Source organism: Lipotes vexillifer, unplaced genomic scaffold, assembly GCF_000442215.2.
Source record: "Lipotes vexillifer unplaced genomic scaffold, Lipotes_vexillifer_v1.1 scaffold504, whole genome shotgun sequence".
NCBI lineage: Eukaryota > Metazoa > Chordata > Mammalia > Artiodactyla > Lipotidae > Lipotes > Lipotes vexillifer.
The window spans coordinates 2,826,096-2,845,366 of NW_006785225.1; the positions used below are offsets into that span (position 1 = coordinate 2,826,096).

Here is a 19,271-nt window from a genome sequence, read left to right on the forward strand (position 1 = left end):
CCGCAATTCCTGCTGGTCTCCTGCTTTTTGTCTTACTCTCCCTTCTCATCAGACTCTCAGTTGCAGCTAGACTGGGCTACTTCCTGTCCTCTTCTAATTCCTGACCTTTGCGTGTTCTTCCTTCTGGTTGGAGATCTCACTCTCATCCTTTCCAACTTGCTACATGATACTCATTTTTCCCACCTCCACTTAGGTGTCACCTCCTCTAGGAATTCTTCCAGGGCGCCCTAAGATGGATCAAATGCAGCTTCCACCTCACAGCTCTCACCGTACATCATAATGACAGCTTACACTGTGTTGTCCCCGGCACAGTCAAAGAGGGCCAGGGATGTGTCTGTCTAGGTCAGGGGTTAATAAGCTACAGCCCACAGAACAAATCCAGCCTCCATCTACATTTTGAGGAATCTCTATACTGCTTTCCATAATGGCTGCATCTTGAACAGGTATCTGCACTCTCGTGTTCAGTGCAGCATTATTCACGATAGCCAAGATATGGAAACAATCTAAATGTTCATCAACAGATGAATGGATTAAGAAATAGTGAGATATATATATATATATATACACACATATATATATATATATACACACACACACATATATATATGTGTATATTATATATATAAAACAGACTATTATTTAGCCTGAAAAAAGAAAATCCTGCCATTGGTGATAACATATGTGAATTTGGAGGATACTGTGCTAAATGAAATAAGCCAGACTCAGAAAGACAAATATAGCATATCACTCATATGTGGAATCTAAAAAAGTCTGATTTATAGAAACAGAGAGTAGAACACTGGTTGCCAGGGGCTAGGGAGTGGGGAAAATGAGGAGATATTGGTCAGCATGTTAACTATAGTTAATAATAATGTATTGTAGACTTGAAATTTGCAAAGAGAGTAGATCTTAAGTGTTCTCACCACACACCACACACACACACACACACACACACACACACACACACACACACACAGAGGAAATGGTTGCTGTGTGAGGCAGTGGCTATGTCAATTAGCTTGATTATGGTAATCATTATACAAGGTATATTTATATTAAAACATCATGTTGTACACATTAAATACAGACTTTTTTATTGTCAATCATATTTCAATAAAGCTGGGAAGAAAAGTAAATAGATCTGAGTATGAAAAAAATTGCCATGGACAATGGAGTTTTTCTATTTATACCAAAGAAAATGCTGACAGCAGAAGGAAGTCCCAAATGTAAATGCTGTTCAACTGCCTTTAAGTCTTTGAACATTGCCCCTTTGGGGAGAAAGGAAGGAAATTACCCTTTACTGAGCATCTTCTTGGCCCCAGACAACCCTGCACTAAGTTATTTAAGTTAATCCTCAGACACCCTTGAGGCTGTGATCACTTTAGGGTCCAATAGATGGAAATACTGAGGCTCAAAGAGATGATGTGAATTACCCAAAGTCACATGAACAGTCAGTATTGGAGACTGGATTTTAGTCCAGAGCTGCCTTGAGTCCACTATGAGCGGTTTACTCTCGCTGGGCAGCCACTGATGGAAAGATTTCCCAGGAAGGTTTGAGTACCCTGCTCTCTGTGCAAGAAGATACATCAGGTAACGACTGAGGACCTTGGTAACACCTTTAAACTACTCAAAAATGTTCATGGTGTGAATTTTAAATGAGTTAGCTTTAGCCTAGAATATCAAGGTGCATTAGCAGCTTTTTAGAAGAGTGATGATGTAAAAACACATGGAACAGCTGATCATTTCCTTGACACCTCGTTATCTCCAAGGATCCATATCTGTGATTGGTTATTTGGGTCATATTTTCAGTGGAAGCTATTCTGTGCATGGAGCCATTTTTCATGTCTATAATTATCCAAAGATGCTCACTATGGCCCTTGAACTAACTCCCCTCACCCTCTCAGGTCCTCATTCTTAGAACTGCCAAACAATTCATAGAATAACATTTAAAGGTTTTTATTCAGTGGGTCTCCTAGCCAGACCACCTACTTTCCTGAGTGCTTATCGTCACCTTTAAGGACATTTGTGTCCTTAAACATATGGGTAGGAGGGCCTTATAGTGTCAGCCTAACTCTTAGCTGCTTCGAAATGTTTGCAGCTTTATTCTCAGACTCTAGCATTAGAGACCTTTTCGTTTACCATTGCCTTCCTGAAATATTCTTTCCTCTTAGCTCCATTGGCAGTAACCTCTTCATGCCTCAGACATACCTGGTGTCTTCAGTAGTCTGAGATCCCAGTCCAGGCACTGGGGGCTCCCTGACACCCAGCCTTTCACTTCAGACTTTCTCTCTCTATGTCCACTTATCTATAGAGTTTCCGTCCATGCTACTAATTGAATTAATTGAGTTAATGCTCTAAATTTTCTGCCTCTAGGCTGATCTTTCTCCCTGATTCTAATTCTGTACTTGTTCTGCTGTCTGCTCTGCATTTTTACCCACTTCCTTTTTCCTTCACTGGCTCATTCATTAAAAACATATTTTTGAGCCTATACTTCTTGTGACATACTTAAAAAAATAAAGACCGACTATACCCCTGACTCTGTGAAACCTCTGATAAAGTTGAATCTTGCTCTCCTGGTGTGGCAGCATAGCCCTAGTGGAAATTCAACCTCTCCTTCCTGGTAAGTTGATTTTGTATTTCCCAATGTCTCCCTCTCTGCGACACTCAGGCTAGAAACTCTCAAGGACTCTCCCAGCCTCCCACAGATCTCCAAATATCAACTGAGTCCTACTGGTTCTGTCTTTATCACATAGTCTTCCATTCCCTCTGTCGCTTCTATACCTCACTTTCTCATCACCTCACTCCTTAAAAACTATCAATACATCACCTCCTTAAGTTTCCTCTGTTCCTTCCTCCACTCTCACTAGCTCAGACCACCTTGCCCACCCTATCTTATTCATCACCCTGATAGTCTGAATTAGTTTATTTGTTCCTCTGATCAAAAGCCTTTCATGATTTTTCACTGGCTATAGTATGAAAGTCATACTCTGTAGACTGACATTTGATCTATCCACAGTGTGTAATAGCAACGACAACAACAAAAATCAGAGTAGCTATATTTGTTGTTCTGTTTACTATGTGTGAGGCACTAGGTTATGCATCTTCAACATCTATCATTTTATGTAATTCTCACAGATAACCTAAAAGGTTACTATTAATATTCTAGTTTAAGTGGTAAGTAAGCTGAAATTCAAAGAACTTAAGTGGCTTTTCCAGTATCACTCAGCATATATGTAGCCAAGCAGGAACTTGTACCTAGGACTTTACAAAACTAAAATCCATGCGCTTCACTTCTATAGAATAGTACTTGTTAATTATCTTTCTTCCTGTGAGCCTGTCTTGTCATGTCAACTAGATAGTAAACTCCCTAGTGGCAGGGAAAAAATATTCTATTATTTTCTCTTTATTTTCACATAGAGCTCTGCTGAGGGTTTAGTCACTGAGCCTCTACTGACATTTATGAGGTGTGTGATAGTTTATCTTCTCTTTCCTCACTGGGGAAGGGGACTCATCATTCCATTCTCATAGGGAGCTGTGAAGTCATCGATATCATGGATGAGCTCATGTTTTCTATATTGCGAAGTGCTGCTCTGCACTAAATTCCTCTCCCTTGAAAAGAACATGATCTAGAACTGGAAGATCCAGGTTCTAATATTGGCTCCCCCAGAAGCGAGATAATAGACCATTTGCAAATCCCACCATTTGTAAATTGAAGAGATTAAACTCTGTGACATCCATGGTCTTTGCTAATATTCTCTAATATTCTTTGGTTTTATGGCCCTCAATGAATGCCTTCAGACATATGTACAGTTGGCCTTCTGTATCCATGCATTCTGCACTGATGGGTTCCATGTCAATGGATTCAACCAACCACAGGTCCAAAATATTTGGGGGAAAAAAGTCCAGAAAGTTCCAAAAAGCAAAACTTGAATTTGTGGCACACCAGCAACTATTTACATGGCATTTACATTGCATTAAGTATTTTAGTAATCTATAGATGATTTAAAGTGTAGGGCTTCCCTGGTGGCGCAGTGCTTGAGAGTCCGCCTGCCGATGCAGGAGACGCGGGTTCGTGCCCCGTTTCGGGAAGATCCCACATGCCGCGGAGCGGCTGGGCCCGTGAGCCATGGCCACTGAGCCTGCGCGTCCGGAGCCTGTGCTCCGCAAATGGGAGAGGCCACAACAGTGAGAGGCCCGCATAACACAAGGAAAAAATAAATAAATAAATAAAGTGTACAGGAGGGGGCTTCCCTGGTGGCGCAGTGGTTGAGAGTCCGCCTGCCGATGCAGGGGAGACGGGTTTGTGCCCCGGTCCAGGAAGATCCCACATGCCGCGGAGCGGCTAGGCCCGTGAGCCACGGCCACTGAACCTGCGCATCCGGAGCCTGTGCTCGGCAACAGGAGAGGCCACAGCAGTGAGAGGCCCGCGTACCGCAAAAATAAATAAATAAATAAAAATAAAGTGTACAGGAGGATATGTGTAGGTTATATGCAAATATTACGCCATTTTATATGAGACTTGAGTATCCATGGGTTTTGGTATCCTCAGGTGTCCTGGATCCAATCCCCCATGGATGCCATGGGACAACTGTCAACACTCATTAAAGCCAGGTCTCCAGAACTTTATCCTGGGCAAGTTATTTTACCTTTACTACACCACTCCTCTTGACCCATCTTCTACCTCACCTTGCCCCATAATAGTCTGGAAATTATTTTGTCTTTTGTTAGAAAAAAGCAAATTTTCTAGTGGACAGGAGTAGCTGAAACCTTCCAACTATGCTGTTAGGCTCAGCCTGGGGTCATTAAAGTGTGGGGAGAATGCTCTACAAATGAATGGCCAAGCCCTCTTTGCATATTTCACAATGGAATTCAGAACCAAGCTACCTGAGAACCCCTGAAACCAAATAAATTGAATAAATTTACTCAAAATGTAGTTACCATTTTCCCTTAAATAAGGAGAAAACTGACTTTTTAGTACCGTAAATGATCTTTGATGATAACTTAAGACTATTTAATATTTCATATGCAGAAATCTGGCAAATGTTCCGTACACTTGTGACTTTCTGAGTAGTTTGGAAGCAAGGCAAACCCACTTCCCAAATGCAGGTTCATAAATTCAGATGGTGGGTGATTGTAGTAAATATGAAGAAATATGCAGCATGTTATTCCATTTTTCAGTCAGATATGCAACATATTATTCCATTTCTCAATCAAATATGCTAAACAGCTCTTTCATTCATTGTCCTGAATAAAGAATTCCAGTGTTGCAAAATGATTTCTATAAAAGATTCATGTAAGAAGTTTTCAAAGTAAATTTGATTAAAAAGAAAACCTAGCTCAAGCAATTCATTGAAAAAGTTGCTTTAAATATAGCATGGAGAAAATATTCAAATATTAAGCTGCTTGGAATGTCTTGGTCTAATTGCCTCATTTGGATTCTGCTTAGGTATTCAATCGATCGTCACACTGACCTGGACAGGTTTTTCACTATTAATCCAGAGGATGGTTTTATTAAAACTACAAAACCTTTGGATAGAGAAGAAACTGCCTGGCTCAACATATCAGTTTTTGCAGCAGAAATCCGTAAGTATTATCCTAAGGGTTTTGATTCTACTTTACCAAATATTATTCCTTGAGACTTTCTATATATTCTGGAAAATAACAGACAGCTGAGATAGAAAAAAATGTTTTTTTAGTCTTAAACATATTTTTCAATCTTTAAAATTTATTTTTGGTTGTCTATCTAGGGAGACATATAAGCAAATAGAGATGTTTTCATTTTCTTTGGCAGAACTGGGTGCAGACTTGGCACATGAGCTGATAGTCTGTAGCAGCTTGAAACTCTTAACCACCGCTGAAAGATTCCCCACTTTATCCTCAGTTTTGTTTAAACCCAGATCAGCAGAATCCTTAGAGCCAAGATTTGTGGGTTGTTTTTTTACCTATAGACCGGTGGTTTGCAAACTTGATCATGCAATGGATTATCATGAAAGGCTTGTTGTAACAAAGATTTCTGGATCCCACCCTCAGAGCCTCTAACTCAGGTCTTGGGTTGGGTTTGAGAATTTTCACTTCCAACAAATTCCCAAATTGTTTGATGCTCCTCTGGGGATCCCACTTTGAGAACTGCTGTTGTGGACTACACTCTGAGGGGGACAGTCTCCATTATAAGCATTTAGAATTAAACCTCAACAGAAAGGGAAAAGTGGTTTATTTCTTACTGGTCTAATGTTGACCTTTATTCTAGGACATCCCCCTCACATTGGATTTGGCATACTTTGGATTTTAGGTGATTTTTGTGCCAACAGTGCCTTTCCCTGCAGGGCCTGAATGAGTGGCTGGAGCTCACTTTTTCCCAAGAGTAACCTTGGACCAACATGGATTCCTCCCTTGCACATGTTTACTGTCTCAATTCTCTCCTTTCAGACAACCGGCATCAGGAAGCCAAAGTCCCTGTGGCCATTAGGGTCCTTGACGTCAACGACAATGCTCCCAAGTTTGCTGCCCCTTATGAAGGCTTCATCTGTGAGAGTGACCAGACCAAGCCACTTTCTAACCAGGTAACGCTGCTCTGCCTTGGCTATGAATAAGCATTTAGAAACAGAGTTTGGTTTTGAGAGCATCACCTGGAGATACTTCCCACTGCCCAAGAAGGCTTCAGAGCCCTGGTTTAGCTCTGGACCTATGTTCTCTAATTAAAATCAGGCTTCTCAGCCAGCCAGGAATTTTTGAATGAATGATGTGCCAATGTCAGCATGATTTATTTATGGGCCACCTTTCTCTTTCAGCCAATTGTTACAATTAGTGCAGATGACAAGGATGACACAGCCAATGGACCAAGATTTATCTTCAGTCTACCCCCTGAAATCATTCACAATCCAAATTTCACAGTCAGAGACAACAGAGGTTCGTACCAAGGTTCCTGTGCATTCAGAGAAGTAGAAATGGAAAATAAATGGCTTTTATATTGCAGAGCACAAGTATTTCCCCTAATCTTAATAATGCCTTTCTGTTGAAGAACAAACAAAAAATAATAATGCCACCTTTATTTTGAGATATGGGCTCTCTTGGTGCATAGGAATAAGTGAGTCTAATTTTAATTTACGTTTTTTGTTGTTGTTGGCTTTGATATTCACAAAGCAGTGCGAAAACCAAGTGGGGAGGCTTACGGGGTCAATACGCAAACAACTTCATTTATCTTTTTTTAAGAGGTTGATACATCCTTAGGGGGAAGCATGGCTTTATGAATATTGATATTAAGCAAAGCATTAAAAGAGATTAGTTCAACCTTGTAAGGTAATGTAATCTTTCAGCTGTCCTTCCCTTCCCAGCATAGTTTTAATGCAATGTGGTTGGGTACAGAGCTTGATACCTAAAGGTAGTTATGGAATTACTGCCTGAAGGACATGAATAAAGCATTGTTTCTCCACTGTAAACATGCAAAATTTGATGCAATTTCTAATTCTCATTTCATTAGTCAAGGAGGTTCTAGACTTGGAAATTATTCGAATTGTTTTTTGTTGTTTTTTGTTGCTGTTGTAGTATAGGCCCAAACTGATACAGTCCCTTGACAAAGTGTATAGCAGAGCCAAGATCAAAAAATAAATTTCTTGACTCGTGGCAAGACTATTTTGGCCTGCACCTGTTCCTATAAGCCTGTGACAATGCAGGTCTGTAAAAACAGGAAGACAAATGCCATGATTTGACATAGGAATAAAGTGTGGTCCTTCTGAACACATGTTTTCATTAGACACATGCTAGCTATGTACGAGGTTATAGATATATTGCTTTCTTGATGACTGAGATCGGGTTTATAGGATCTTAAATTAATCTAAAGTAATGTTACTTTCTCCATCACCATTATCAGTGTTATCTATATTACACATACCAGTAACTAGGTTCTAAACACCGTGCCAAGATCCTTCCCATACTTTATTTAATTTTCTCAACAGCATCATAGGTAAGGATTATTATTATCATTCCCATTTTGAAGATGAGGAAACTGAGGGACAGGCCATTAAGTAAATCAGCCATGTGGGAGTGAGACCTAGATTTTAAACCTTGACATTCAGAGGCTAGAGGTTGCAGCCTAAACCACTGTGCCCCATGCTCCTTGGATTTGGGGGGATATGACCTGGCATACTTTATTATTATTTCTTGGACTGATTTGAGCTTTTCATTATGATCCTTATATCTGTGTGTTCATATAATCCCCAATTTACATTTGAGATCTAATTGCTGGATGTATTCCTGGCAATATCCCTGTTTATCACTGGACACCTCCTAAAACAGCTGGTGTTTCTAGGCTTTTCTTTGCCAACTTTGCCTCCGTCACCTGCCTTGTCTTCTTTTTATGTGTGCAATAATATTTAGTTGCTGTTTACCCTCTGAAAATATTATACTAAGACCTACTGTTCTCTAGGGACTTATAAATATTTCACTTTGTCACAGTACTTTGGGAACGCCATCTATATTTTCAAGGAGATTATATTACCGTGGAGAAGCCAACCTACTGCACAATTTGTTTCCCCTGCCCTTTCCTATAAGAAACTAATCCTTTGTGGAGCTACCACTTTTGCAGGGAATTGCTACTTTTTAAGAAATATGACTTTATTAACTATGGCAAACAGTTAATGAAAACTCCCATGTTTAGAGCTATTACAGAACTTTAAAGCAAATACAGTCCTATAATTATCATTTAATAGAGTTTCTTTCTACCAGATCCTAAAAGTAATTACATATTGAAGTGATCCAAAAAGAGTAATCACATTCCACATCCTATTAATAGCCTACTGAGTTACCAAATTTCCCAGCTGAGACTGTTTTCCATAGAAAACATGAGATAATGGTTTACAGCATGCTGAGTGAAAGCATCAGATTTCTCTCTCCTTGAGTGCTTACTTCCATTATGCCATGTAAATAATCAGGATTGTGTTTGCCTAAACTCGGCATAAGCCTTCTTTCGGGCTCTTTAAAAATATAAGAGGGGAAGCCATCTTAATATACACAAGCCTTTTATTTCATTTTTATCTTACTCCATTCTACAGCCCGAGCTTCAAAGACAACTCAGCAGACAGCAGGAAAGTAGAACACTGGATAACTCTTCAACATTTGAGTCCATCTGGGGCTAATAATATCAAGAGTGGTGCTGTTTGGGGAAATGAAGAGCTGATCCACCCAGGCTTTGAGATGCATTTACTTTGAAAATATTAGACTTATGGCATCTTTAAAAAACATAAGGAACATGTAATGAATAAGAAAAGTGCAAAGAAAAAAATACTGAGAATAGCCCATCTCATTTATGTAGTTCTTCATTGGATTATAAAACTTGCTAATGGCCATTGTTCCACTTAGTTCCTAAACAGCCCTAGGGGTAAACAGCCCTAGGGGGTAGGCATGTTGGATATTTTTATCCCCATTTCCTAGATGAGGAAAGAATATGAAACATAAGATTCAGAGACTTGCCCAAGGTCACTCTAGCAATAAGTGAATTGAACTAAAATGTTTGAGTGTTTAAAGGGTTCTGTCTCATGTAGTAACACTTTATATATTATGAATATAGAGCTTGTGTCTTTTCTAATTAATTATTTTCTTTAAAAATCTTCGTTTACCCCATAATCAAATAACAACAATCTTCAGAAGAGAAAAAATCTAAAATAAATTCATCAATCTAGTATATTCCAGCGAAAGTGTGAATAGAAAAGGACAAACTGTACTTCAAGTTTAATTTTAATCACAGCCATAGTAATTGTTGTAAAATATATTTGCAAAGAATTTTATAAGTTTCTTCTACTGCATAATTAATACATATTCCTTGTAGGAAAATTATAAAATACAAACAAGCAGAAATAAAATTAGAAATAATAAAATAACTTAATATACTATCCAGAAATAATCACTGCTAATTTTTATAGCCTTCCAGACTTTTTCTTGGCATATATTTTGATCTTTAAAAAAGGCAACCATAAAATAATGTCTGCTTTTTTCCCTTCATAATAATACATGATATGCATTTTTCAGCATCAGTATACTTATGTCAACATTTTTTTCCCCTAAATATCCTCCTAACTTCATTACAAGGGTATATGATATCAGTTGACTATTGTTGTGTAAGTACGTTGTTTTCACACACCTTTGCCAAATATCTATTCTTTTAGGATAGATTCCTAGAGTGGAATTACTGTATCAGAAGCTTTTGATACTTAATTGACAAATTGCCTATCAGAAATATTATACCAATTTATAATAGCATCAGTAAAATAGGTAAGCTCCCATTTCCTCACATTCAAGCCAACTCTAGATACTACTATTCTTTTTAAATGATTCACAAATTGATGTGAATTATAATCACATATCACATTTAAAATTTTCAATTCCTTTCATTACTAGTAAAGTTAGAATTTTTAAAATAAGTATTGATTCTTTTATTTTAATTGAAGCTCTTTTTATTTTTTGCTTTTATTTATTTATTTTTATTATTTTTGGCTGCCTTGGGTCTTTGTTGCTGTGCGCAGGCTTTCTCTAGTTGCGGCGAGCAGGGGCTACTCTTCATTGGAGTGCGTGGGCTTCTCATTGCGGTGGCCTCTCTTGTTGCAGAACACGGGCTCTAGGCCACGGGCTTCAGTAGTTGCAGCACACGGGCTCAGTAGTTGTGGCTCGAGGGCTCTGGAGCACAGGCTCAGGAGCTGTGGCACATGGGCTGTGGAGCACAGGCTCCGCTGCATGTGGGATCTTCCGGGACCAAGGATTGAACCCATGTCCCCCACATTTGCAGGCGGATTCTTAACCACTGCGCCATCAGGGAAGTCCAAATTTTTTTTTTCTTTTTTTCGGCCACGTGGCATGTGGGATTTTAATTCCCTGACCAGGGATCGAACCCATGCCCCTTGCAGTCAAAGCCCAGAGCCCTAACCACTGGACCACCAGGGAATTCCCTGATTCTTTTTTTTGCTTCATAAATCGGCTACTCATGTCCTTTACCCAGTTTTTGAATTGTATATTCATCAATTTGCTGATAAATCAATTGATTTATAAAGTCTCTTCATCTTTTAATGCTGTTAACTTGTGACTTATCATACCTATTGCATAGATTTCTCCAATGTTTCAATGTCCTTTCAATCCTGATTATGCTATGTTCTAAAGTATAGATGTGTTTTTGTATCAGTTTTTCTGCTTAAAATTATTCTTAGCAAGGCTTTCCTCATGGAAAAGTGATATCAGTATTCACCTAGCTTATCTTCTTTCTTATATATCATGTTTCCCATTTCAATCATTTATCCATGTGAAATAAATACACAGGCTCCCTTTGTTGGCCATTTCCTAAATATCATTTAAGAAATGGTCATTTCCAATTGCTTTGCAACGCAATCCTTATTTTCACCTACATTACATACTATTAGATTTTTTTTTTTTGGACTATCAACTCTCCCTATTCTATTTATTCTCATGATAGTATCATATTTTTCTTTAACGGTTGCACACGTATAATATGTGTGTTAAAATCTGACAAGGGGGCTACCCTCGTGGCACAGTGGTTGAGAGTCCGCCTGCCGATGCAGGGGACACGGGTTCGTGCCGCGGTCCGGGAAGATCCCACATGCCGCGGAGCGGCTGGGCCTGTGAGCCATGGCCGCTGAGCCTGCGCGTCCGGAGCCTTGCGTTGCTACTCAAGGGAGAAGACACGACAGTGAGAGGCCCACGTACCGGAAAAAAAAAAAAAAAATCTGACAAGGGTTTTGTCTACATTATTTTCATTTTATTACTCTTCTTAGTTTTTGGTTTCTTTGTTCCTCCAGGTATAATTTAGAATTATTTTTCAGGTGCCTGATAAGTATCTTCATGAATTTTATTGAGTTTATCTTACATTTATGGATTAATTTAACAACTAAGAATTTTAAAATATTCTTCCTATCTAGAAGCATGATCTGACTTTCCACTGATTCAGTTCTCTTTTTATTACCATCAGGAATGTTTTATAGTTTTCTTCATTTTTGTTCTATGCATTTCTTACTAAGTTTATGGCTAGCTACTTTATATTTTAGATACTATTATGAGGTAGATTTTTAAATTATGTATATTTTCTAAGTGACCATTTTTAGTATAAACTATAGCTCTTTTAGTTAGTTCATTTATTATTGGACGTTGTTCTAAAGTGATATAACTTCTAAGCTTATTTTCTTAGGTTTTCTAGGGAGACAGCTACATAAAAATTAAATAATAATAATTTGCTTCATTCTTTTTTTAATATTTGGGGTTTTTTTACAAATTTCATAGATTTGCATTTTATATGTTAAATAATAGCGATAATAATGGCTTTACTTGTTACTTTAATGGGGATATTACTTCTAGAGTTTCATCATTAAGCATAATATTGGTTGTTAGATTAAAATTAAGAAGATTAAAATTAAGATTTGTGTTATGGTGTGTGTGTGTATTTTAGGAAGTTTCCTTTCCATTAGCATTTTATTTTAAAAAAATGGATGTTCAATTTTTAATCACGAATTTTGGATTCTAACAAAGAGATAGTATGATTTTGACCCTTGACCTAATGACTTGATAAATTAAATTGACATATCCTGATACTGAACCTCATATTTTAAAGTTCCAAACCTCTTATTCTAAACGATGATAAAATATAGAGAAAAGAGCAAGAGTTAAAGATTAAATATTGGCTTTAGCAGATAGTCCCCGATGTCAGGAAATTCCCCAAAGCACATGCAGCAAAGTTAGTTATATTGTGAAAGCACAGCTAATTTTGATAGTGACTATTTCATGACCTACCTGCAGAGGAGCTGTAGCTATCATGATGGCCTCCAAACAGGCTGTCTGACTCTAGTCTTGCCCCCCATTAACTCAGCCCTTACTGATAATGTCTTTCTTCTTAAAATTCTTCTATGGGTCTCCATTTCTGGTGGATTGAACTGAAACTTTATAGCCTAGTGAGCAAGAAATGATATGATCTACCTCCCATAAACGTTGCATCTATTATCTTCTTTCTCTTGCTACCTTAAAACGTAGGCTCCAGAAACTTCAAACCACCTTTAGTTTCCCAAATATGCCATGCTCTCACACGTCCATGCTTTTGTTCTGTGGAAAATGTACTCCCACTGCCAATTATACCACCTCTTTCAAGTCTCACCATAAATGAAGTCTCTTAGGGGAAGCTTTGCTGGACATCCCCAGCCCATTTGGATGCTACGTCCTCTGTGCACCAGGAACACTGCACTAACCTCTAGTATTTTTCTTATCACTCTGCGTTCTAAGCATACATTTCCCTGTCTGTCTCCCATTAGAATATGAGCTCTGTGGGGGCAGTACCCCCAAGCTTAAGAAAAATGGGTTAACTGAATGCAGGAATTAAAGTGAAAGAGTAGATGGAAAGACATGTAATGTGCTTCAGACATTTCAGGGATTAGTTATTACTGTGGAAAAATGATTATGTTATGAGATAAGCTTCCGGCAGAAAAAGACAACCCATCTTTTGGTGTTGGAATGTTCTGTAGGAGCCAATACCACATCATCCATCCATCCATCCTATCATTATTTATTATTCCAAAAGTTATATTGGACATCTAAAGTTTGGATCTAGGAAGAGGTGACTTTCAAATGTATTTATTTTGCTAGTGTATTATCTAATATGGGCCAAGTTATAGATCAAATGAGCTCTGATGCCTGATACATTCAGAGTTAAGTTTGAACTGCTAAAAAATAAAAAAAAAAACAAAGAGAACGAAAAAGAGTGTATGGAAAGCAGGCTTGGCTGGGTAAGGAAAGATAGCCAAGACAGACTGACCCTGATTAGACCAATTGGCAAACATCTTTCTTTCTTTCCTCTTCCCCCCCAACCCCGGCTTTTTGGTCTAAACTAAGGACAGTTCTTTTTTTGATGAGCAGCACCAAAAATCATCTAAATATGCTTCTGGTTTTTCACTTTTATAATTCAAAAATAGCCAAACAGATTTCTGTGGAACTTTTTCCCCCCCTTAATTGCTTCAATATGGAAGATGCTCTGTTGGCAGATCAAAATGGCAGATGAAAAAAAAAAAAAAAATGGCAGATGGCTTTTAATGCCCTGCCATTTTCACTGTATAAATAATTATGTTCTCTTTTCTGCCTGAAATTCATGCTGCAGCTTGTCCAACACAGAATACAATTTATCTGGAAACCCACCCCCTCCTCAATTCAAGAGAAAGAGAAATAGGTCTTCTTGGTGGATCAGACAGATTATTCTTTCAAGGTTCCCTCTGGTCACTGACTTAACTACTCTTGGGATTTCTCAACTCACTAAACGACCCTAAATGTTTATATCCCGCTGAATTCCTTGGTAGTTTTCCTTGTCTTAAACCAAGAAATATATTCCTTTCTCCCTCCCTATCACCAAGGAGAAAACTGTCCTCTAACAAAAGTGGAAGGAGAGTTGATTCTAATGGATGTGATAATTTATAACAATGAAAAGTCTATTGATACCACAAGCAGGGCACACTTAGATGCCTCATACACACGTGCACATAGGCAATTATTCCACAGTGTTATTTGTTGCATTTTGTATTTTGCCAGTCCCTCAGTATCAAAGGTGTTAAGTAAAAGATCATGATCCTCCCCCTTCCCCTGTAGTATGTAGCTCCTTGATTTAGAGGGGAAACATTACAGCCATCAGAGTCTTGGATCAAACAATTTTCTGCATTAATATTTTAAGGCTAGTCTCATAGAATTTACCTCATTGTAGCATTTCCTTTATACCAAAATATTGAGAAAACAATAGATTTCTTTTTGCCCCTTGCATGTTGGTTTGTTTCTGAAGGTGTTTGTGTGTTTCTGGAAGTGCTATGGGAAGAGAGGTATTGAATGAGTGCCCTTAATTCTTTGTAGGTCTCTCTGACATAAACGTCTTAGGTTTCTAAGAGCAGCTCTTTTATCTGGGACCTGAGTCTATCTGGATTTAGCCATAGGCTCTGATGGGGTCCATCTAATTAACTGACCATGTTGGGGAAATTTGGTTAAAAAAAAAAGAACCAATGTAATTGGCATGCAATGATATCAGGATTCTAGGGTCTGCTGTGCACTGGGGAAAATATAGTGAAACCTAGAGGAGTGTGAATCCTAGTTTTGTTTGTATTTTCCATGTTATTGTGATCAACTGCTTCCCTCTTTGTTTCTGCATTTCTTTTCATATAAAATAAAGGTGATTATACTTTCTGCACATAATTTAAAAATTCTTTGGGATAAGGTAGGCGGAAGTAACAAGGAATAAGATTTGCACATATTAGCAGCTCGATAAATGTTACTTAGTTGGATCTGACTCACCCTAAATAATGAGAAAAGAATAATGAGACAAAGAGATGAAGATATTTACTGGGAACAAGATCCATAATATTGATACAGGCAGCGCTGATGGAGTTGGGTTCAAACGTACAAAGTGGGAGAAGATGGAGTCTGGAAATTGATGGCAAGCTAATCAGTAAAATCTGACTGTGTGGGAAAGCCAGATGGATGCTGAGATACAGTGAAAGAAACATCCTTCAACTGTTTATTCCTCTAACACACAAAATACTGCTAACCGAACAATGATGAGTGAGCAAGGTTCTTGCCTTCAGGGAGGTTACTGTCTGATGGAGAGGACAGACATTCAAGCATTACCATAGACTGTGAAATATGAAATATGAGCAGTGACTATGGGTAGATAGACGGCTCATACGGTGTTCAGAAAGACAAGAAAAGATATATACGCAAGCTATTAAGTTCACCTTTAAGCAGTAGTCATATCAGAAAATTAATGCTACGAACTTTAACAATGTTATTTGAAATTTCTGTTATTTCAGTCCCTCCCTCAGATTCAAGGTGGCAAATACTGGCTTCAAAAATTGAAATTAATTTTTCAAAACTCACATCTCTAAATGAGTATTAAAAAACCTAAATAATTACACTTTTCAATGATGTCTTTTGTAATTGTATAGCATGTGTACTTCTGAAATTATTAAACTTGAAACTCCACTGAGATTTTTGGGACACACTATAAATATATATATATATATATATATATATATATGTATATATTTATATTTTTCATTATTCTTATACAGCTATTGCCACATTTCTAAGGAAAGTAGAGAGGACCCAGAAGAAAGTAATCAAATAATGATTATTCTACTAGTGACTGCATAACTGTCTTCAAGTGTGTGGAAGCTTTTAATGTGGTAGATACATCTACTTTGTCTCTGAGGTTTGAGCAGAAAGGGTAGAGTGGGTAGATTTAGGTCAGAAGTGAATTAAATAAGAGCAAGGCTTAAGGTTTGGCCTAGATTCTCCATATCTTTTTTTTTCTTTTTTTTTTTTCTTTAACAGTCTCAAGAGATGGGCTCCAGTCTGATGCAGACAGCGCCTATCTTCACAGGCTAAAGTATCTCTGATCAAGTTGATCAGTGGGGGAATTTTTAGCTTTGGAACAGAGAGGGACAGAGGAAAAGAAGTGGTAAGGAAGAGCATCTTAAGATGCTCTTTAGGAAAGCTACTGGGGCAACATTCTCTCACCTTAGGCCAAGCCTCTCTCCTGACATCATGGTGACAGCAGAAAGTACTAATCCTTTGCTTCAGTGATTCCTCTTTTCAGGTTGTTAATATGCAGGGGCTATGCCCATATACTGCCCATTTTGCCCTGTTCCCGTTATTTTTTTACCTAATACAAGGTTGGCACTCTGTGCAGTCTATGTATGAAAGGCTGCTCCCCTATCATGATTTTCCCTTTTAATATCAGTTGTATATATTCCTCCCTTGGGTGACATCATGCATCTCTAAACTGGTACCATGGAGACATCATTATCAGGAACTTTTACATTTTGTTAGTGTAATGACAAAGTGTGCAGATAAAAACTGCATACGATTAGGAGTCCAGGTTGTAGCCATAAAAGTTTGAAACCTGAATTTATTTTCCATGAATAGAAATACTACAATTTGTACATCACATATACTAGTAATTTATAGCCTCATTTACAAGTTTTTGCCTAAGTAGGGGTAAGAAAAAGGAACTGCTAACTGCTTCCACTTTTGTGGCCAGGGAGGAGAACATTGGGTGTCAGGATGAAACACCGAGGTGCTTGAAAAACATTTTCTTGGGCTTCCCTGGTGGCACAGTGGTTGAGAGTCCGCCTGCCGATGCAGGGGACACGGGTTCGTGCCCCGGTCCGGGAGGATCCCATGTGCCGTGGAGCGGCTGGGCCCGTGAGCCATGGCCGCTGAGCCTGCGCGTCCGGAGCCTGTGCTCCGCAACGGGAGAGGCCACAGCAGTGAGAGAGGCCCGCGTACCGCAAAAAGAAAGGAAAAAAAAAAAAGAAAAACATGTTCTTACCATGGGAAATATATCACCCAGGATTGAAGAGCATGAACTATCTTCCTACCTCTGGATGATGAGCCCTTCTATGTAGGCAACTGCATTCAAAACTGCGATGACATTTCCAAGAATTCACTTTCCTCTCTTTGTCAATATGTTTCTCTTCCTCATTAGTCTACTGCACCAAGAGGAGAGCTTCCAGAAAAGAATTAATATTTACTGAGCATCTCCAAAAGCCTGGCACTATGCTAAGTACCTTTATGAATGGAATCAAATTTAACCCTAAAAATTATTAGTTTTCTGGATAAGAATATAGCAAATCAAGACATTTACCTATAACATGTCTAAAAGTCAGACAATTGATATGTAGAAGAGTCGAGATTCAAACCCAGGTCTGTCTGACCCCAAATACTGAGAGATTTGCTCTTTGGAAGCTTTATAAAGGAGAAGGATCTGAGAAATCTCTTGATGGAAATTTAAAAATCCTTACGACATTTGTCGTTTTCTGCCTCATCTTATTAACCATGGAGCCAATTTGACACTTCCCTGAAAATGTGTCCTCACAGAAGCTCTTATTTTTTTCTTGGGTCACTGATAAACCTCAGAAATGTGTATGTCCAAAGTAAGGGGATCCTCTCAAAGACAGATAGGGAGTAGCTGGCTAATTAAAATAATTTAGATGAGAGAATCTGTAGCCAAACATAAGATGCAACATTGATTTCCTAGAGGGGTTTTTTATTACTGTTTGTTTCTTTTTCCATTTGTTTTTCTAGAGTTGATTTTCATGGAGTCCCTGCCCATAGTGGCTCTTTTTGTTAGTAAAAGATCAGTGATCAGAGTGGACCACAAGAAAGACTATCAGAGAACATGGCACTGTCTCCTCTGATATGGCTCTCCCCCAGAAAAGCTCATCTCCCCATTGGTGCTGGGGCCACTTAGATCTAGAGGGGGGATATTTTATGCATTCATGCCACAGCAACCACCTACGTACCACACTAACCACCTAAGTGCCAAACTAGTCTGGTTAGACATGCTTCTTGTCTAACCATATCTACCCTTCACCAGTTCACCATCCCTGGAGGATCTCAATACTGGTGCTAGGTTTCCTGGTAGAATGATTCCTGAGCCCTCTGGAAGCACAGCCCAGAGGCCAACCATGGGCTTTTATTATATTATTTGGTTCCAATAGCAACCCCGTGAGGCATGCTTGATATCAACCAGTGTCCTCATTTTAAAGATGAATAAGTGAGGCTCTGACAGGACAAGTGACTCATTCTAAAGCATGGATTTAGAATATGCCCAGAAGAGACCTTCACTCCATTTATTTTCCACCTCTCACACTAATCTTAAAATCCATATATGAAACATGTTTGACTAGAAGACATTTTTTAAAAGTTCTCGAGATTCTACTGATGAATCACTCAGAGATAGTAAATGGTTCAGTCAGCAGGGTACTTTGATGAGCTTTCATTTCATAGTTACAGTGTGTCTGAGAGGACTCAGCTGTTCAGAATGTGAAACATCTTGAATTCACAGGCTGGTGTCCGGCTCAGAAACATGTTTTCCATTAGTGTTTGATTTTCAATTACCTTCATGTGTAAGCCAGCCTGCTATGATCTGGAGGTACAGTCTTGCATGGATGGCACATTGAAAAATAGATTTTAAATTATGGCTTCCACAGGTTTCAAAAAATAAAAACACTCAGGTCACATTCCCTCCAAACTACACCATGGGTAACAGGGTGGGACCCAATAGATATACTAAGTGAATGCCCTCTTGGGGATGTCATTTGTATCAGAGAGGTATATTTGACTGAGCAATTAATTTGCTTTTCTTTGTAAATTTTTCATATTCATTTTTATTTACGATGGCGTTTGTGACATTTCAGAGCATTAAAATGTGGTAGAGATTTTAACTTTTTTTTTTTTTTTTTTTTTTTTTTTGGGGT

At 38.5% G+C, this 19,271-nt stretch overlaps 1 protein-coding gene across 2 annotated transcripts in view; it reads left to right on the plus strand.

Annotated features, from left to right (window-relative positions):
• CDH11 (cadherin 11) overlaps positions 1-19,271 on the plus strand; it is a 149,623-nt gene that overhangs the window by 123,920 nt on the left and 6,432 nt on the right. For both annotated transcript variants that reach the window (XM_007457320.1, XM_007457321.1), the window contains exons 9-11: positions 5,447-5,583; positions 6,427-6,560; positions 6,789-6,906. In XM_007457320.1, coding sequence (XP_007457382.1) covers positions 5,447-5,583; positions 6,427-6,560; positions 6,789-6,906 — 389 coding nt within the window. The remainder of the gene's footprint in view (positions 1-5,446; positions 5,584-6,426; positions 6,561-6,788; positions 6,907-19,271) is intronic.